We start from the raw sequence: 21,655 nt of genomic DNA on the forward strand, positions 1-21,655 counted from the left end.
AGGACATCAACATTATCTCTTCATCTCATGATATGGAAGGTCGATGGCTCAGAGTTCAACTGAAGGTCGGCCATAGCTTGATTCAGATTTACAACATATATGCACCTAATCAAGATTGCCCTTCCTTTTTTGAGACCTTGGCTAACGATATCAGTACTGTCAGCCACCAGCCACTTATACTGGGTGGAGACTTCAATCTAATACTGAATCCGGAAATTGATAGAAAATCCAAGGCCACTTATAAGAAACCCAAGTCTTGGTTCAGCTTACAGGACCTTATATATAAACTAAAGCTTGTGGATCCATGGCGCTTGCAGCATCCAAGCGCTGAGTCATTTACATTTTTCTCCTCGCCACACATTTCTTATTCGAGGATCGATTTCTTCTTGATAAGTTATTCATTGGTATGCAAGATGGATACTTCTGAAATACAAGCTATTTCTATTTCAGATCACTCTTCGATTACAATTGCCTTTGTGGATGTAGCTTTGCCAAAAACTTCTGGAGCATGGAGATTTAATTCATCTTTGCTGTTGGATCCTTTATTTAACGAGATCATTAATACTCATATTAAAGAATATTTTACTATCAATAAGGTAGAAGAGACTTCATGGCAAATTACATGGGATGCGTTTAAAACTTATATCAGAGGCATTATCATCGCCTATACAGCCAGGAAAAAATCTGAATCCAAAAAGCAGCTGAAATTGCTAGAGACTCAGATTACTACCTTAGAGTCTGCTCACATTGCTGATCTATCTGACATAAGAACTCAGATTGAATTAAACAAATTAAGATATGATTATAATCTAAAGCTCAGCACTGCTGCTGCCTCAGAGGTTCTTCTTCAAGCATCGCATTATTATGCCACGTCTAATAAGGCTGGGCACCAACTAGCTCAATATCTGAAACTGAAAATGGAACGCACAACTATACCAGCTATTAAATCAGACACTGATGAACTACTCACATCTAATCGAGATGTCTGTCAGCAATTCCTTCTCTTCTACCAAGATTTATATCGATCAGAAAACCCATCTTCTTCGCTAATAGATGAGTATCTCTCAAAACTGGATGGTCCTAAGCTGGATGAGGATGATGACCAAATTTTATCTTCGCCACTTGAACTGGATAATCTCAAGGATGCATTGAACACCATGGCTAAACGCAAAGCTCCAGGACCGGATGGCCTTTCAGTAGAATTTTATGTAGCCTTTCAAGAGACTCTACTACCAGTGCTTCTTTCCTATTTGAACCATGTCATTGACCAAGGTGAGGCGATGGGCTCCATCACGGAAGCAGTGATTATTGTTCTACTGAAACCGGATAAGGATCCGTTATTTGTTCAACATTACAGACCTTTGTCACTAATAAATGTCGATGCCAAGATTTATGCGAAAGCTCTGGCTTCTAGACTACAACTTGTGCTACCTAAAGTGATCCATGCGGACCAAAATGGATTTATGAAGGGCCGTCTTGCAAGTGATAACTCTCGACTTTTCTCTCACATTGTATCTCAAGCTTCTAAATCTGAGACACCATATGTTGCCATGGCTCTAGATGCGGAAAAGGCTTTTGACCGTGTGGAATGGTCATTCCTGTTTAAAGTCTTATCGTGGTTTGGCTTTCGAGGCACATTCATACGAATGTTAAAGGTGCTGTACTCTCATCCAACTACTCGGCTCAGAATTAATGGAGTTTTTTCTGATGCTTTTTCTCCATCGAGAGGTACAAGGCAAGGTTGTCCCTTATCACCTCTACTGTTTAATGTGGCCCTGGAGCCTCTTCTACTTGCCATCAGGGCGAACTCCTCCATCAGCGGATTTCAAATAGAAGATTTAACTTTCAAAATTTCAGCTTACGCTGATGATATTCAACTATACACACATTTGGACTCCTTACCAGCTGTTCTTCATACGATTGAAGCCTACTCTTCTGTGTCTGGATATAAACTTAACCCGACTAAAACAGAGGTCATGCCGCTCTCTGGAATACCTTGTGGTGCTGAAGTACGTGAATTAGATCTCAAATTCACACCAAATAAATTGAAATATTTAGGGGTATACTTTGGACCATCTATTGAGGAAATTCAGGAATATAATATAAATTACATCATAGATATCATTACTAATGTTACCTCTAAATGGTCACCCTTGAAATTATCATGGTGGGGTCGATTAGATTCTATAAAGATGGTTCTGGTTCCTAAAATCACATATGTTTTGTCTATGATTCCTTTTCTTTTCCCTATCGCGACCTACAAAAAATTCGAGTCTGCTTTAGTCAAGTTTCTTTGGAACAACAAGACTCCTCGCATTGCTTTGAAGAAATTAAAATGCACTAAAGATAATGGAGGGGTTAACTTCCCTAGCCTATATGACTACCACTTAGCCTTTTTGTGCAGACAAGGTTCTCTCTGGCTTAAAGATCCTCCTGAAACACATATGCCTGCGTGGTTGAAACTGGAACATGCACTAATTCCTGAGGAACACTTTATGTATGCTCCATTTGCTTCAGTGAAACGTAAATTTCATGATAATGTAATCCTTTCCTCTACTAAAGCTGCTCTTTTAGAACTGGATTCTATAGCATCTGTGAAGTGGAATGATACCACCAGTTCTCCTCTGTGGCATAATCCTTGCCTGCAAATTCAAGGTCAGTATATGGAATGGAAGTCGTGGAGAAGGAAGGGTGTTTGGTCCATAAAACAACTACTAGCTGATCTTAACTTCTTGAATTTTGATATATTGGCCAGAGACTATGATTTGAATGCGTCTCACTATTATCAATGGTTACAGTTGCGCCATTGTATTTCAACATATCTTAAGAAGAAAACTCTGGATACTGCACTACCGACTTTACTTCAATGGACGGAACTGATCTCTTCCGGTAGAAGTCAGGCATCAGCTTGGTACAAATTACTTCATAAACACAAGTTTCTACCACCTCAGGCTCTGTATGATATCTGGGCCATTGATACATCGACACCCATTGGACTGTATAATTGGGAAGAGATTTGGCTGTCTTCCTTTAAGGCTTTGAAGTCGTCTGCCATACTACATAATGTTCTCTTTCTATATCACTTTCGTTTGCTATTGTTATTTATGGGGCAAGTGCTCTACAGAAGAGTCAACTAGACAAATATGAAACCCGTTTGCTTAAATGTTTATTACTCATTGCATTTAAATCTATTCTGGCAAACTGGAAGGACTTCTCGTCTCTCCATCACAACTCTTGGTGGAATACTGTTTGTCTGTTTTCAAAATATGAACTCATTGCTGCTGACAAAACCAACTCGTTTCGTTCATATAATAATGTGTGGTCTCCTGTTTTGTCTTATTGCAAATCGAAATAAGCAATCATTTTACTATGTGATAATGTTAGAGAGGTTCGTTTACAAGCCAGTAAATGTTATAGATGGTTATGCTGGCTATATTTGCTATGTTACTGGTATGTATGCTTCTTAGAGTAATTAGCCTCTAATTAATGCTGATTGTTTTGCACTGTTCCCACTCCATTGCATTTATTTAGTAGCACATCTTGTTATTTATTGTTTATGTTATTTCTTGTTTATATTTTTTTTATGTTTTCAAAAAATTTCAATAAAAATGATTGAATTTTAAAAAAAAAAGTTCAATATATTTTCTTTCTCAAAACTGGCACATTTCAATCACTAAATTGAAAATAAAATCATTTTCCTACCTTTGGTAATTTCATCAGTCTCTGGTTGCACCTTATTCTTCTGACTGTGCATCCAATACTTCTTCCCTTCTTTCAGCCTCCTGGAGGAGTGTGTAGCGCAATGGTTGGATCTACAGTCTTAGCACCCTGCGGTTGTGGGTTCAAACCCCGCCGCTGCTCCTTGTGACCCTGGGCAAGTCACTTAATCCTCCATAGCCCCAGGTACGTTAGATAGATTGTGAGCCCGCCGGGACAGATAGGGAAAATGCTTGAGTACCTGATTGTGAAAACCGCTTAGATAACCTTGATAGGCGGTATATAAAATCCTAATAAAACTTAAAACTTGAAAAAACTTGTATGCTTCCTCTCCTCCAGACCGCATTCCCTTCCCCAACTTTTTATTTCTTTCTCTGTCTGTCTTTCTCTGATTCCGTGCCCCATTTTTTGCTTTGTTTCTGGTTCCCTGTCCCCCCTCCTTCTTTCGTCCTTCCTCCGTGCCCCATTTTTTGCTTTTTTTTTTGGCTCCCTGCGAGATCCGTGCCTGCGTCTGAAGCCTCTCTGATGTTGTGACATCAGAGAGGCTTCCGATGCAGGAGTGGATAGCGCAAGGAGCCACCAACCCGCGGCTTTGAACGAACGAGCCGGCTGCTGCTCCAAAAGGAAGAGAATGATGCCTCCAGACCGCGGGCCACAAATAAAACCTGGAGAGTCACATGTGGCCCGCGGGCCGTGTGTTTGAGACCGCTGCTTTAGAGGAAAGGCGAGAGAGGGGAGATATGATAGAGACATTTAAATACCTACGTGGCATAAATGCGCATGAATCAAGTCTCTTTCATTTGAAAGGAAGCTTTGGAATGAGAGGGCATAGGATGAAGTTAAGAGGTGATAGGCTCAGGAGTAATCTAAGGAAATACTTTTTTATGGAAAGGGTGGTAAATGTGTGGAACAGTCTACCGGAAGAAGTGGTGGAGACAGAGACTGTGTCTGAATTCAAAAAGGCATGGGATAGGCACGTGGGATCTCTTAGAGAGAGGAAGAAATAATGGTTACTGTGGATGGGCAGACTAAATGGGCTATTTGGCCTTTATCTGCCATCATGTTTCTATGTTTCTATGAATTAGATCTAGTGCAGATACAATGGTATCCTTCTGACTTGCTGGTAGGCGATGGCAAACAAATAAATAGAAACTGGATCTAAGAATTTTTGCATATCAGTTGTGGCAGCAGGGATTCAACTAGAATGGCGGCCGAGCATGTAGAGTTGTTAGATTGCGAGATGGTGAGGTGTTTCCCTGAGCAAATGGCATCTGAATAGATAGTTCAGCCAGCTAGTCATGGAGAACTATGCAGTTGGTTGGTGGAGTTAAAGTCAGAGATTATAAGCATTAAACATGACATGCATGCAGACAGGGAGAGTTTACATAGCAAAATGGAGGACATGGGGCATCATTTGGATGACCTAAAATATGGTCATCGAGCATGATATGGATGTTGCTGACCTTCAGAAGAGTGCTAATTTGGAGGCTAAGCAGAATAGTCTTTTGGTGAAGTTGAATTATCTTGAGAACAAGGCATGTAGGAATGATTTAAGAGTTTGTGGTGTTTCTGAGTCTCAGAATAACCAGCACATGGAGTAGCTTATTAGTAGCATTTGCTCTTAGTGGTAGATACAGCAACGGAGCTTCCTGTTATAGAATTTGTGTGCATAGGTCTTTGGGTGCTAAGCCTGTTCACTAGAGACATTGTTGCTTGTTTTTTAAGATTTCCAGTTAAGGAGCAGATTCTGCAGGTGGTGTGAAAGGTGAGCCATGTGTGGCAATTCTAAAGTAGAGATTTTTGCTGATATTTTGGCACAAATGTTGCATCAAAAGACTTGATTTCAGAGGAATAACTCAGTGCCTTGCTGAGCATAACATTGGTTATCGATGGCATGATCCCTCTGGCCTCTCCTTTGCCCTGCATAATCAAATGCACAAAGTAACCATGTCCCAGGAGGCACAACATTTATTGCAAGAGGCTAAATTATGGAACGGTGCAGTGGATCATGTTCAGCAGGAGCCTATTTCCTCCTACTTGAATTAGTGAAGCCAATGATGGAGGTAAGAGGAATATAAGGGCTGTTGATTACAGCACAATTTATATGTAGCTGGAGCTGAGGGAAAGCAGCCTGAGTGACTATTCCTTATGTACTGTACAGTCTGTTATAATAAGACTGCTAAAAAAAAACCCTGTTATATTTATAATGCATAACTCAATATCAGCATTTAATCTTTTGGGCTGTAAAGTCTTTGGTTTTACAATTGTACACTCCCTGGAGTATTGTAATAAAACTCCCCTGTGAGTTTTATATCAATATACTACTCACAGGCTATTTTTCTTTTGATATGTAGAAAATTCAGTCTAAAAATATAGACTTAACTTTTCTCATCTATCTTGACTTCAGAATAAATACTGTGCAGTGCTGTGTTCAGATCTGCATGTAATACTCAAATTACATTACATTACATTAGTGACTTTTATTCTGCCATTAACTTGCAGTTCAAGGCGGATTACATAAGAGGTTATCTGGACATTTCCAGAAGAGTTACAGAGTTGAACGGGGGACTGAAGAGCTTCCTGTGATGTTAGTTTGTTTTGATGGACTTCTTGAATAGCAAGGTTTTTATTTCTTTTCTGAAAGTTTTGTAGTCTAGAGTCGTGGTTAGTAGATTGGATAGTTGACGGTCTAGTTTCGCTGCCTGCGTGACCAATAGGCCATCGTACATTTTTTTGCATTTGACGCCTCTGATTGGGTGGTATATGAATGGTGTCTGGGTTCTCCTTTGTCTGGTTGTGGTGGTTCTGATAAGGCAGCTGTTTATATAAGCTGGGCTGTCTCCATTCATGGCTTTAAATAGTAGACAGTAAAATTTGAATAGTATTCTTGCTTACATTGGGAGCCAGTGTGAGTTTAGGTATGTGGCAGTGATATAGTCGTATTTCTTCAGCGAATAGAACAGTCTCAAGGCTGTGTTTTGTACTGTTTGCAGTTGTTTTATCATGATTTCGAGGCAGGGGAGATAGAGGATGTTGCAGTAGTTTAGAAGTTCTAGGACTAGGGATTGAACCATGAGCTGGAATTATTTTCTGTCGAAGAATTTTCTGATTTGCCTTAAGTTTCGCATGACCGTGAATGATTTCTGTATTGTTTTGTTGATTTGTGGTTGCATGGTACAGCCTCTATCTATCATCACTCCCAGAAGTCTTAGGGTGGGTTGAAATCAAAGTGAAATCTAGAGCAGAGATTGCTGGTTGGGACCATTATAACCACAGTACAGTCCCATACAATACATTATCAGTAACATCATAAACCAGATAAAAAAATATACTTATCTGGAGATGGTGCAAAGTTGTCCTCTGCTGTAGAGGTGTGTAAAATTAATAGAAAGCAGCAATACTTTAACTGTGCACACCTGTAGGTGCCTAAACCCGGTCCCTCGACTCGAGTTTCACTCCATTTGTCATCAGGAGGATTAAATGTACTGGATTTAGGCTCCTGTCTTAGGAAATGACTGAAAACCGGAAGCTGTAAAGTCTGCCATAAATAAATCAATTTTTGCTCCTTATCCAGCAGGACTTGGGACACATCTCCACCAAAAGGTAAACTTATATGAACCAAAACAGTATATTTAATATCTTCTTCTGTGAGTCCTATTTCCTGCCAGTGTGTGACCAATGGGGCTTGAGATAGACCATTCCATATATTGCTCACCGTATATATTCGAATATAAACCAACCAGAATATAATATTTTTTTCTTTATTAGTTTTATAATTTTGACAATCAAAATCAAAACATATGGAAAATTATCATGGAATTAGAAATATCATTAAATCTATTAAATCCACATAATTCAAGAAAAAGAAAAAAAATTGATTACATCAATGGAAACGGTGCTGAAATTGCTGAAAATTAACAAACAATTTATATAATCAGGAAAACCAAAAGGAGGCTCAACTGCCTTAGAACATTGTTTATAAACAGTCAGAGAATCAGAATTAATTATCACTTACTATCTTGAGAAGAAATAAATTTTGATAACTGCTGTGGTTCGTAAAAAACATATCTGTTCTCTTTATATTTCATTACACATTTACAAGGGTACCTCAGAACAAAGGTCGCCCCCAACTGAACCACCTTAGGTCTTAGTAAGAGAAACTGTTTCCTTCTCCTCTGTGTCAGTCGTGAAATGTCTGGGTACATTCTTATAATATTAATCCTAAAAGGAACATCTTTATATTTGAAGAATATTTTCAACATCTATTCCCTATCTGAGTCAATAGCAAATTGTACTAATAATGTAGCTGGTACCTGAGTCTTAGTTTCCTACCTCGCCAGGAAATCAGTTAAATCCAAACTATCTGCAGATAAATTCTGCTGATTGGGATTTTGAGACCTAGATCTCATAGGTAAATAATATATTTTAGAGAGAGGTAGATGTGAGGATTCAGGTACTTTCAAAACTTCACTTAGGTAATGCTTAAACATATCTTTTGCCGTTATGAAAAATAATTTTGGAAAGTTAATAACCCGCAAATTACTTCTCCTAATGGAGTTTTCCACCATTTCTTGTTTGAAATGTAGACTTGCACTATCTTTAACCCAAGTTAGTGCTTGTGCTTCTAATGACTTTATTCTGTTGTCATAGTCATTTGTTATATTTTCCAATAATGATACTCTATTCTTCAAATCCAAATTTTCTGATAGTACCGCAGTACAATTTTGGGAAAGTTGCTGTATCTGATTCCCCAGAGTAGACTGGAGATTTGAAATAGCTTCCCAAATTGTTTCCATATTAAAGACTTTTGGTTTAGGTAAGGGCAAAAACTCAGCCCTGGTTACCCCTGATAAACTCAAAGTACTTGCGTTTGCTGCAGTTAATTTTGAAACAGTTTTTGTCCGATCCTTTTCTCTTTGCGGCTGCTTAGTTAGAACCACACACTCCCCCTGCTTCTGTATAGCTCCGGGAACTTCGCCCTGCCGGGCAAGCAGGAAGTCGTCTTATATACCACTCGGCATCGGCTGCTCCTCTCCCAGCATTTCAGCTTCCGCTTTTGTCACATCAGGGCGGACCGGAGGACTCCGTTCCACCAAAGAGAAGCTGACACCCTCATAGGAGGTAAGACATGCCTCAGCCAGCGCTTCCCCTCCAGCCAAGGTATTGCTCTCCGGGTACTCTCGCATCCCATGGCTTTGCTGCACGAACTCGTCCATCGGGCCGACTATGGGAAATCGTTCACCCGGTAACCCCGGATGCTTAGATTTTCTTTTAACCATTCCTGGTTAGGAGAAATAGACCAAGTCCGCTACAATGTCGGTGTGCTGCTAGGAGAAGCCATCTTGTCAAGCTCCGCCTCCAGCACCTTCCGCACTTGGATGGTGACCCACCAACCAGAATATAAACTGAGGTAACCTTTTTTCCCCCAAGATATTTAAGGTGTTGGTATTGAGACAAGCATGCTGATCCTTGCAAGATCCTTATTCTCTTGATTTAGCCTGGATTTTTTTTTTTGCTTTTGACAGATAATTTTTCTTTGAAGCATATTTAAGCAATGGGCTCTTGCAGAACTGCCAATAAAATAAAACTTAGTTTGAGACTGAAATCAAGATGAGCTTTTTTGGCTCTTCAGACAACCAGGAAAAGAGCATTGCTTTGGTAGGATTTTTCTGTTCTTTCTTTTATCCTACATGTGGGTGACATCATCCATGGAGTCTCAGTATGGACAGCTGTACAAATGCACTGACACTTTAAGAACTTTAGAAAGTTTGTGAGTGCCTTCCTGCCCGACAGACATGCAGCTCTTCAGTTCTAAGTTTTACACAGAGCTAAGAAGTCGTGTTTTCACATGTTCCTTCAATTTTGCCTTTTGCCTTCCCACTCGCACATATTTTATTTTAATTTTTTTAGTCTAATATCTGTTTTCTCTCAATTTCTTTTTGTTAAAAAAAAAAAAGACGAGTTTTTTTTCCTTTTCTTCGTCTCACTTTTCCCTTGCGGGCCTTCGGTCAGTGGGGCATCTTTGCTTGCCTCAGCCTTGGATTTCATGGGATTTTTGATAAGTGCAGCAGGTGCCGTGAGCACTTTCTCAATCAGTTGTCGACAAGACATCGGAATACATCGACATAAGACATCGACATCAGTATCGGAGGAGTTTCAACGGTGTCGCAGGTCATTATGGCATCGAGTCCATTCATGCCGACCTTGTAGCAACCATTCATGTGGCTTGCCTATCTTTCATCGAGGGTTGCATATTATCCAAGTTATCCTCTTCAAGGTGAGCCACAACACTAACGGTATCGACAGAGAAGCCTAAGGTACCAGTGTTTTTCTTCCACGAGCCACCAGTTTTTACAGCCGGTGTTGCAGGTCATTCTGGCATTGAGTCCATTCATGCCGACCATGTGACCATTCCTCTAGTGCAGTGTCTCGCAAAGTTTCCAGCCGACAGCACACTAAGTCCAGTGCCCCGGCTGGAAGGCACCCAGAAGTGTGTAGACGTTGACTCGATGATGTCAACGTGCCGACATCCACATATGCGTGGAGGCCCATCTGGCTGCGACACGCTTCGGTGGAGGGATCCAGGAGGTGCGGGGATAGGAGGAGATTTGCCAGCAAGGAGGAGAGTCATCTGCGCCAGCTGACTTCCTACAGGACATGTATGTTGCCGTGAGAGGCACATCCTGTAGGCAGTTAGCCGGCGTGGATGACTCTCCTCGCCAGTATGTCGCAGCACACCTGAAATCTCAGGAGGCACACAGTTTGCAATACACTACTCTAGTGGCTTCTGTCTTCTCCTTTAAGAGTTACATCATCACTCTCTTCAGAATGGGCTGTGGGGACCAAGGGTACCTGCAAAATAGCCATGGGTACCGGTGTTTTTTTCTCTTCAGGAACAATTTGAGCTTTTTTCCCTGACACTGACTACTACGGTACTGGGCCGGCCTGAACATGACGGCTATCCGGTACCATCTATGCACCATCACCCAGTACCAGTTATTTTGACTTTCCAGTCTTGCATTGTAGCATTATTCCTCCTGATGCCATTCCAGTTCTTTGAAGTATGTCCTGACAAGTGCAAGAACCCTGTAGAAGTTTTACCTTTGTGTCACTGGGCCTACACCATTCCAAGCGATGTTCTTCATCAAGCTTTTGTGACTCTACTTTTTGATTTGATTCCAATGTGGACATTTCTCATTTGATTACATACAATCTCCTCGGAAGACTCCTCCTAGAGCAGGGGTGTCCAACCTTTTGGCTTCTCTGGGCCGCATTGGCCGAAAAAAAATTTTCTGGGGCGCACAAACGCTGCAGCAAGACAGAGGAGGGAGCCGGCAAGATGGTAAACACCCGGGGACAGCAGAGGAAAACATGCATCACCCTCGACCAGGGCCGCATGTGGCCCTCGGGCTCCAGGTTGGACACTCCTGTCCTAGAGAGACATCTTCTACAGAGAGTTTTTATTTTTTGCTATATGGACATGGGCTCTCCTGTCAACCTTACAGTTTTATTCCTGCTGTTTTTCTAATGAGTCTTTAGCTTCAGCTCAACCTTCTCTACAGCTTTTCAGATGTCACCTAACTGGTCTCCTTCAAGAACTTCTTCATGGGAGATCTTCCTTTTTCTCCTTCTGGCCAATTAGACCTTATATTTTCCATATCAAGGTCTATGCTTCAGTGCTGGTAGGGGAGAGGGGCATATTATGGACAGATTTGACCAAGGCCTCTATTGGTATCTATTGTGAACGAATAAGGTCATTGGTTCCCTCCCCCCTTTTTTTTCTTTTCTCTGCAGTTTGACTCTGTTTATTACTACTGTTATGTTCTAAAAGCAGCACTATAGCCAGTGGGACTGCTGGCCTTTACCAAAATTTCATATTGGTCTTTCTGCTGTGAAGTCTCTTGTCTGGACATTTCTTCTTCTTCTTCTACGGTGGGGAATCTAACATGGATGTAGAGTCTGTAAAGTTAGATTCCTCTACCTATTTTTACGAACTACCTTACCTAGCAGACATCTGACTTGTTCATCAATCTAGTAAGTACCACATTAAGATCCCAACTACTGGATGTGGTTTGATATTGAAAATTCCTTTCATGTATCTGGAAACCACAAGATGAGCAGCAAGAGGTTTTCCATCCACTGGTTGATGAAAAGCTGCAATTGCACTGAGATGAACTCTAATGAAAGTAAATTTGAGGCTAGAGTACAACAAATGCAGGAGATAATCCAAAACTGAAGAAACAGAGGTGGATATTGAATCCTGGTGGCAACATATGTACCAGGCAGAAAAATGGGTCCCTTTCTGAGTATAACACTGTCATGTGGCCGGTTTTCTGGAAGTATCCAAGATGTCTCTGACAGGCTGAGAAAATTGTAGGTTGGCTAAAGTCAGCCTGAGAGATAATAAGCTGTCAGGTGCAAAAAACTGAAGGTTGGGGTGTAGAAAAGAACCGTGAACCTGCGTGATAAGAGATGGAAAAACTGTCTGAGGTATTGAAGTAGAAGGGAGAACCATGGTTGTCTGGGCCACCAAGGAGCTATCAGAATCATGGTTGCAGACTCCTGTTTAACCTTGACAAGCATTTTGAGAACAAGAGGAAGAGGTGGAAATGCATAGAGGAACTTGTGCGTCTAATCCAGGAGAAAAGCGTCTACTTCTAGGCGTTGAGGAGAATATAGACTAGACCACAGTTCTTCAACCGCCAGTCTGCGGACTGGTGCCGGTCCGCAGAAAACTCCTGCCAGTCCGCGGAGGGCCGGCGAGATGGACGCCGTTAAATTCCCTGCCCCGATGGTGTTCGCGGAAATCTTCTGTTCCTCCCAGCTTTCTGTTCCTCCCAGCCTCGGGCGATCAAGACAGGCTGCTGACGTCGGGCATTCCCTCTGTGAGTCTCGCCTATGCGGAAACAGGAAGTTGAAACAAAATAGGCAGGACTCAGAGAGGGAATGCCCGACATCGGCAGCCTGTCTTGATTACTGCCCCTGCCGAGTCGCCGAAGAGGGCCCCGGGGAAGGTGCAGGTAGAAGGGAGATGGTCAGCGTGCGCAGGGGGGGTCAGCGTGTGAATTGGGGCCATCAGCAGCGTCTGTGCTGAGAGTCTGCCCACGTGCAGGATGCCTCCGGCTCGTCTTGGGCAGCAGGGCCTGCGGTGCAAAGCTGTTTTTGCCGGCTTGGGGTCGCGAATGTGCAGGGCACAGCAGGAGTAAGATCATGGAGAGCCTTCGACAGTGGCTGTCTCCTCTCTTAGCAGCTCTGTACTTACCAGGGCAACTTTGGCAACTTCCCCTTTCCTCAAAGGCGGCAATGGACCCAAGGCTGCCTAAGGAAATCACTGCTGCAGGCAAGTACTGAGAGCTGCTGGAAGGAGAGGAAGCCACTGTTGGAGGTTGGGAAGCTGCTGGATAAAGGGAGAGCTGCTACTGCACCTGGAGGGAGGTAGAAAGAGAGATGCTGCTGGGAGGGGAAGAGGGAAAGGGATGGGAAGAGAGCTACTGTTGGATAGGGAGAAGGAAAAAAGGAAGGAAACAGCTGGCAGGGAGGTTAGAGGAGGGAAAGGGGAGAGACAGGAATGAGAAAGTAGAGAGAGATTGATGCTGGAAAGGGGGTCAGCAGAGAAATGAGAGAGGGATAAAGATGCTAGATCTGGTGTAGGAGAGATAAAAATGAAGAAAGCAGTGAAGCTGGAATGAATGATGTAAAAAGGAGAGAGGAGGCACAGGCTGGATGGAAAGAGAAGAGGGGCATAGAAAGAAGTCAGATACATATGGAAGGGGGAGAGGCCAGACAGTGGATGGAACGGGCAGACGCTGGAAGGAAGAGTGGAAAGAAGATGAAAGCAGAGACCACAAAAGGTAGAAAAAAATCATTTTATTTCTATTTTGTCATTACAATATATCAGATTTGAAATATATATCCTACTAGAGACATAACTGGGGACTGCAAAGCCTAACACTATTCCTATCATGTGTGACTGCAGTATTCTGTTAGCATGATATTTCTGTGTAGCATTCTGTAATAATTTGGCTTGTTCAGTTTTCTTGATAGTAGAGGGGATATATGTGAAGGGGAGGGGAGACAGGGGTTTTGTTGGTCCTTGCTCTGAATATTTATATTTATAAAATGACAATTATACAGAATATTGTTTCTTTTTATACTTTAATAAAATACGTTCAATATAAAATCATAACTGAGGCTTGTGCAGATGGGATCAGATGGTTTGTGGGGACTGAGCTTGCGGAGACGGGGCGAAAATTGGTTTTTTTATTTCGGTCTTAGTAGTTTGCCGGTCCACAAAATAATTCTTTTATTTCTGCCGGTCCACGGGTGTAAAAAGGTTGAAGAACACTGGCCTAGACCAAAAGGGGGACAGCTTGTGGGTTGTGGGCAGCTTGTGGGTTTTGGGGAGATGCAAACAAGTCTACTTGAGGAGTCCCCCACTGAGAGAAAATGGGATGGAGAGCTGCTGAGTTAAGCACCCATTCATGAAGTTGAAGAAAGCAGCTTAGTTTGCCAGCTAAATAATTTTGTTCCCCCTGAAAGGCATAAGCCTATGCCTTTATTGATTTGCATATCTTTAATTTTTTATAGAGTTTCTCTTCACTCTTTATATTTCTCCTCCTCCTGATTTAGTGATCTAAGAAAGATTACCTTTTTTTTTTTCTAAGTCTAGCAGCAATATTGCTGATTTGTATTATATTTGCCATTTGTTTTTCTTATGAATTATGTTAAAATTTCAATAAATAAAACAAACAAAAAAAAGAATTCTGGGCCCCCTGAATGTAAACAGATTCTACTCAGGATTTTGTAGACTTCAATCATATCTCCCCTTAGCCGTCTCTTTTCCAAGCTGAAGAGCCCTGACCATTTTAGTCTTTCCTCATATGAGAGGAGTTCCATCCCCTTTACCATCTTGGTTGCTCTTGTTTGAACATTTTCTAGCACCACTATGTCTTTCTTGAGATAAGGAGACGAGAATTGAATGCAATACTCCAAATGAGGTCGCACCATGGAGTGATACAGGGGCATTATGACATTCTTAGTCTTGTTAACCATCTCTTTTTTAATAATTCCCAGCAATCTGTTTGCTTTTTGGCTGCAGCCCCAAATTCTGAAGAAATAGTATGGTCTGATGTGTTGCTAAGGGCACACCTTGAGATGAAGGATTACAAGTACTAACACTTGTTCTAGAAATACAGAGCCATTTCCAACCTTAAAAATTCCAAACTAGAAAAATAATATAGCAAAATATGTTATAATATTGTGTAATGGTCTTAGACCACTATATTAAGTTGGGGAAGGAGATAGAAATTATAGTGAGATTTTTATATTATACAATCAAGGCAAAGAGGCTTAAATGGATAAACTTCTCGGTCTTCAATCTTTTTACTTCAACCCACTCCACTGGTTAACCTCATGAGGTCCAAAAAATATCTTAGATGTTTAGGGGCAAAAAACACATATCTTAGACCCAAATATCTAACTACACACTTACAGGAATAAGCGAACAAGAAAATCTCTCCTAAGTTGATGTAGTTACATCTCGATATAACCATATTCTCTGTCCACAGAAAGCAGTTCCCCCTTTTTTAAAATAAGAACATAAGAAGTTGCCTCCACTTGGTCAGACCAGAGGTCCATCGCGCCCAGCTATCCGCTCCCGCGGTGGCCCATCAGGTCCACGACCTGTCAGGTTTTCTTGATTTAGCTCTAAAGCCCCTTATTTTTCTATCTATATTCTTTCTATACCCTATCTACCTCTATCTGTACCCCTCAGGAATCTATCTGTACCCTTCAGGAATCTATCCAATCCCTCTTTGAATCCCCGTAGTGTACTCTGCCCAATCACATCCTCCGGGAGCGTGTTCCATGTGTCCACAACCCGCTGAGTGAAGAAGAACCTCCTGGCATTAGTTCTAAACCTGTCCCCTTTCAGTTTCTCCGAATGCCCCCTTGTACTTGTAGTTCCCCATAGTCTGAAGAATCTTTCCTTGTCTACCTTCTCTATGCCTTTCATAATCTTGAAAGTTTCTATCATGTCTCCTCTAAGTCTCCGCTTCTCCAGGGAGAAGAGCCCCAGCTTGTCCAGTCTATCAGCGTATGAACAGCCTTCCATACCTTTTATCATTTTTGTCGCTCTTCTCTGGACCCGCTCAAGTATCGCCATGTCCTTCTTGAGGTACAGCGACCAATACTGGACACAGTATTCCAGATGCGGGTACACCATCACTTGATACAGCGGCATGATGACTTCCTTTGTCCTGATTATGATACACTTCTTAATGATGCCCAGCATTCTGTTTGCTTTCTTTGAGGCCGCCGCACATTGTGCCAATGATTTCATTGTTGTATCTACCAGTACACCCAAGTCTCTTTCAAGCTTACTCTCTCCCAGTAATGCTTCCCATTTTGTAGTTGAACATTGGGTTCCTTTTCCCTATATGCATGACCTTGCATTTCTCTATGTTAAAGCGCATTTGCCATTTATTTGCCCACTCTTCCAGTTTATTTAGATCCCTTTGCAGGTCTTCGCACTCCTCTGCGGTTCTAACCCTGATGCAGAGTTTGGTGTCATCCGCAAATTTTATAACTTCACATTTCATTCCCGTTTCCAGGTCATTTATAAATATATTGAACAGCAGCGGTCCCAGCACCGACACCTGCGGGACACCGCTCGTGACCCTCTGCCAGTCCGAGTATTGGCCCTTCACTCTAACCCTTTGTTTTCTGCCTGCCAACCAGTGTCTGATCCATCTGTGCACATCTCCTCCCACCCCGTGGTTCCACAGCTTCTTAAGTAGCCGCTCATGGGGTACCTTGTCGAAGGCTTTTTGGAAGTCGAGGTAAATGATATCTATGGATTCCCCTTTGTCCATCTGGCTGTTTATCCCTTCGAAGAAGTACAGTAAGTTTGTTTGGCACGATCTTCCCTTACAGAAGCCACGTTGGCTCGTTTTCAGTTGTCCATTTCTTTCTATGTGTTCACAGATGCTGTCCTTTATCAGTGCTTCCATCATCTTACCTGGAACTGAAGTCAAGCTCACCGGTCTGTAGTTCCCTGGGTAACTCCTCGATCCCTTTTTGAAGATAGGCGTGACATTTGCTAGTTTCCAGTCCTCTGGTATCTCCCCAGTCCTCAAGGATAGATTACAAATTTGTCGGAGTGTTTCAGCTATTTCATTCCTCAGTTCTTTTAGTACCCTTGGGTGGATTCCGTCCGGGCCCGGTGATTTTGTCACTTTTCAGTCTATCTATCTGTTGGAGGACGTCTTCATGGCTTACCTCTAGTTGCTCCAGTTTTTCATCTTGATTCCCACTTATGATCTCCTCGGGTTCTGGTACATTGGATGTGTCCTCGCTCGTGAAGACTGATGAGAAGAACCTGTTTAACCTATCTGCTACCTTTTTCCTCCTTTACCACTCCCTTCCTGTCGCCATCACCCAACGGTCCCACCTCCTCCCTCGCTGGTTGCTTCCCCTTCACTGCAGGTCCTGGAAGTAGTAGGGCCACTAGGCAACAGCGATCACAACATGATCCGGTACAAATTAGAAGTAGGGACACCAAAGGTGAAGAGAACCACAACAACAGCGCTCAACTTCAGGAAAGGGAACTATGATGCTATGAGAAAAATGGTGAGAAGGAAACTCAAAAGCAGAAACAGCTCAAGAAAGATGGAGACCGTAGAGGAAGCCTGGTCCCTACTCAGGGACACGGTGCAAGCACAAAACCTGTGCATCCCCAGGTTTAGGAAGGGGTGCAAAAGAAATCGAACAAAAGACCCAGTGTGGATAACAAGTGGATAACAATTCTCATAATAGTGAGGTCTTGTTCAAAAACAAAATTCACTACCAAAGTAGCTCACTCCTTAACTTCAGAAAGGGAATCTTCAAGAATTGCTGTAAGATCTTGTAGTCTATTCTCAATAGTCCCATTTTCGCTTAAAGGTGGTACGTCCCTGTGTCAGATTTTGTATTTTTAGAAACCAGTATGTAGTAAGCTTTGTTTATAGGTTTTCCTGGGGAAAATTCAAATTTTCTAGTAGAAATTTTTTTTAAAACTTAACTGGAGACATAACCAAAAATTTTGGACAATTTAGCACTCTTAAGTTTAATAGTCTATTAAAATTCTCTATTTGCTCAATCTTTCATGAAACAAAAGTCTGATCTTTAATGACTACAGAAATTGAGTCTTTCAAAGTGCTAGTTTCTAATTGAATCTTTTCCATACAGTTTTGTCGTACTTTGTCAGTATTTAAGGAGAAAGCATCCACTTTAGCTACCAATACCTCCATATCCTGAGCTGTTTTTCCCACTGTCAAATCCCACTTCTTTATGGCTGCAAGAAGTGTCTCCAGAGTGACTGCAGGTACTGCCATTGGCTCTCCAGCTCCCTTGGCATTCTCCTGACCTTGCAGTTCTCAAGCAGGTGAAGCTCCACCTAAGTCCAGCTCCTCCTCCTCCTCTGTCCCGGAGCTAGACTCAATACTCCATGCCTATGCTGGAGGTACGAAGATAATCGGAGGTGACAAAGAGATGTTCTGTTCCAGAGAGATGAGCACTCCCTCGCTTGACTCCACCTCAGCATCTAGCCCCGATATCCTGTCTGAGGGTTGGCAGGCATCTGACACTCAAGAAACTGCGGAAGTGTTGACTGGATAGGGGAAGATGAAAGAGCATTGCAGCTTTCACTCGGACTGGAAGAGCGTCACCAATGGGGTGCCGCAGGGCTCGGTGCTTGGACCTGTGCTCTTCAACATCTTTATAAACGATCTGGACATTGGTACGACGAGTGAGGTGATTAAATTTGCAGACGATACGAAGTTATTCAGAGTAGTGAAGACACAGGGGGATTGTGAAGATCTGCAAAATGACATAATCAAACTCAAGAAATGGGCAGCGACATGGCAAATGAGGTTCAAAGTGGATAAGTGTAAAGTGATGCGTGTCGGTAACAAAAATCTCATACATGAATACAGGATGTCCGGGGCGGTACTTGGAGAGAATTCCCAGGAAAGAGACTTGGGAGTTCTGATTGACAAGTCGAAGCCATCCGCGCAATGTGCGGCGGCGGCGAAAAGGGCAAATAGAATGCTAGGAATGATTAAGAAGGGGATCACAAACAGATCAGAGAAGGTTATTATGCCACTGTACCTGACCATTGTGCGCCTTCACCTGGAATACTGCATCCAGCACTGGTCACCGTACATGAAGAAGGGCACGGTACTACTCGAAAGGGTCCAGAGAAGAGCAACTAAAATGGTTAATGGGCTGGAGGAGTTGCCTTACAGTGAGAGTTTGGAGAAACTGGGCCTCTTCTCCTTTGAAAAGAGGAGATTGAGAGGGGACATGATTGAAACATTCAAAATACTGAAGGGAATAGACTTAGTAAATAGACAGGTTGTTCACCCTCTCCAAGGTAGGGAGAATGAGAGGCACTCTCTAAAGTTAAAAGGGGATAAATTCCATACAAACGTAAGGAAGTTCTTCTTCACCCAGAGAGTGGTAGAAAACTGGAACGCTCTTCCGGAGTCTGTTATAGGGGAAAACACGCTCCAGGGATTCAAGACAAAGTTGGACAAGTTCCTGCTAAACCGGAATGTATGCAGGTGAGGCTGGACTCATTTAGAGCACTGATCTTTGACCAAAGGGCCGCCGAGTCAATGGATTGCTGGGCACGATGGACCACTGGTCTGACCCAACAGTGGCAAGTCTTATGTTCACCATTCTTTTCCTCTTTGAATGCGGCAAAGTTGGAACATGAAAACAATCTGGCGATTCCAGCAAGAAGAATAAAGTATGCTAGCACCAAAGAATTGTTCCGGGTATTCAGAATGCTATCAAAGACCGTCCGCCATCATGACTCCTCTCCCCTATGATAGGTATTTAAAAAAAAAAAAAATCTTGGTTTCCTCACTAAAATTTATTTTCTAGATACAATATCCAGCTCTCTTTCCCACTTTATTAAATAGTATTATAATTTAGGGCGCTACTTAAAGCATATTTGTTCCAGCAAGCTGACTTTTAGGGCTCCTTGTACTAAGTTGGGATAGCGGTTTTAGCGCGCGCTTAGTGTGCTCAGAATTGGTGCGCGCACTAGACGCTAATGGTAGCATTGAGCTGGTATTAGTTTTAGCCGTGTAACAGGGTTAGCGCGTGCTAATTTTCTGCATGCACTAGCGCAGCTTAGTAAAAGGAGCCCTTAATGTTGGTTTTCTGAATCATGTCAGTTACAATACTTGTATTGCACAATGTATGTTAAGTTTTGTACCTGCTAGTATTTTTTTTTTCCTCTCTCTTCACTTCTATCATTTCCTGTCATTTACTTTATAGTTCATTTCCTGGCTTCTGAGTTGTTGTAAACCGCCATGATGCCCAAACGAATGGTGGTATATAAGCCTGTATTAAACATTTCTTTCACACATCTGACTCAAAAACAATGCCTCGTTCAACTAGTTCTAATAGAATGATTCCTACTATCCCCTGGACTCCAATCTCTCTTTTTTATAATCTCACATCCTTATACTAAATTCCAGTATTTCATTTAACCAAATGATTGCATAAAATTCTAAGCTTTACCTAATTTTCTAAATGAGGAACTTAATACCATTAGTGAAAATATGAATATTCTTATATCAAATTTGATTTACAATCTTGGAAAATCAGTAGTAAATAAGACACTAATCATTTTACAGGTACTTCCTGCTATGTGTGAACTACTTTTTCTATGGAGAGACAGCAGCAGATTACTTTGTCACATCAGTGCAAAGAGAAGAGTCACTCCAATTCCTTATTCGCTACCATCGATTTATATCATTTGCACTGTATTTGGCAGGTAAGCATTGCAATAGAAGTTTATGGGCATACAAACTTAACTTGTTTTTCTAGCAATTTTTCACATAAAGTTTAAGATAGATAAAATAAAGTTGTTGTTTTTTGTCTTTTTAAAATTAAAAATACCTGTATACACTGTTGAAACTTGACTACAGCCTTTTTTAAAAATCAAACTAGAATTGTATTGATTGTTTCTCAAGCTGATCTCGAAGTACCCTCTAGGACAGGGGTGCCCAATACGTCGATCGCGATCGACCAGTAGCTCAGGAAGGCAACGTGAGTCAATCGTGGAGCCCATCCCGGGCTCCGTGATAGAGCGTGTTGCTGTCCTGATCTACCGGGTCGATCAGCCTTCCTCTCCAGTGTTCTCCCTAGGGCCTTTTAGCTGGGCGGTCTGCCCAGTTGTCATCTGCCGCTGCTGAACATTTAAAAAAAACAACAAAAAAAACGGCTTGGAGATTTCAGCCTGTAGCGAACTTATGCTCCGGGCTCTAACGTGTGCGTGCCAGCTTCTCTTCTCTTCCCTCCGAAACCGGAAGTTATGTCCGGGGGGGGGGGGAGAAGGGAAGCCGGCACGCACATGTTGAGAGCCCTGAAGTAAGCGTTCGCTACGGGCTAATGCGGGAGACAGGTTAGTGAAGCATTTGTTCTTCTTCCTGCCGGGTCCTGCCTACTTTCTGTTTCCGCAAAGGCAGGACCCGGCAGCATTTCCCCCAATAGGTTGATCACGATCTTGGGCTGATCAGCCTTCCTCTTCCTGACGGCAGAATTGACGTCGGGGAGAGGAATGATGGTTGGCCAAAGCAGGGCGAGCTTGGGGCCTGTTATTGATGGCGTTTGGGTCCTGGTCCCCGATGGCAATGGCAGTGGCAGTGGCTTGGGGGAGGGCAGGGAGAAAGAAAGAAAAAGGGCAGGCAGGGAGACAAAAGGAAAGAAGAGAAACAGAAAAAAAAGAAAGGGCTCCCTGGCAGAGAGAAAGAAAGGGAAGAGGAAGGAAAAGTTGGGGGAAGGAATGAGGTCTGGAGGAGAGGAAGCATACAGGCTGAAAGAAGGGAAGAAAGATTGGATGCACAGTCAGAAGAAGAAAGTGCAACCAGAGACTCATGAAATC

The 21,655-nt window shown here is 42.4% G+C and overlaps 1 protein-coding gene across 2 annotated transcripts in view; it reads left to right on the plus strand.

Moving 5' to 3' along the window:
• The window catches only part of LOC117345659 (phosphatidate cytidylyltransferase 1), a 369,244-nt gene that overhangs the window by 173,000 nt on the left and 174,589 nt on the right, over positions 1–21,655 (plus strand). For both annotated transcript variants that reach the window (XM_033914615.1, XM_033914625.1), the window contains one exon: positions 20,406–20,545. In XM_033914615.1, coding sequence (XP_033770506.1) covers positions 20,406–20,545 — 140 coding nt within the window. The remainder of the gene's footprint in view (positions 1–20,405; positions 20,546–21,655) is intronic.

Source organism: Geotrypetes seraphini, chromosome 1 (assembly GCF_902459505.1).
Source record: "Geotrypetes seraphini chromosome 1, aGeoSer1.1, whole genome shotgun sequence".
NCBI lineage: Eukaryota > Metazoa > Chordata > Amphibia > Gymnophiona > Dermophiidae > Geotrypetes > Geotrypetes seraphini.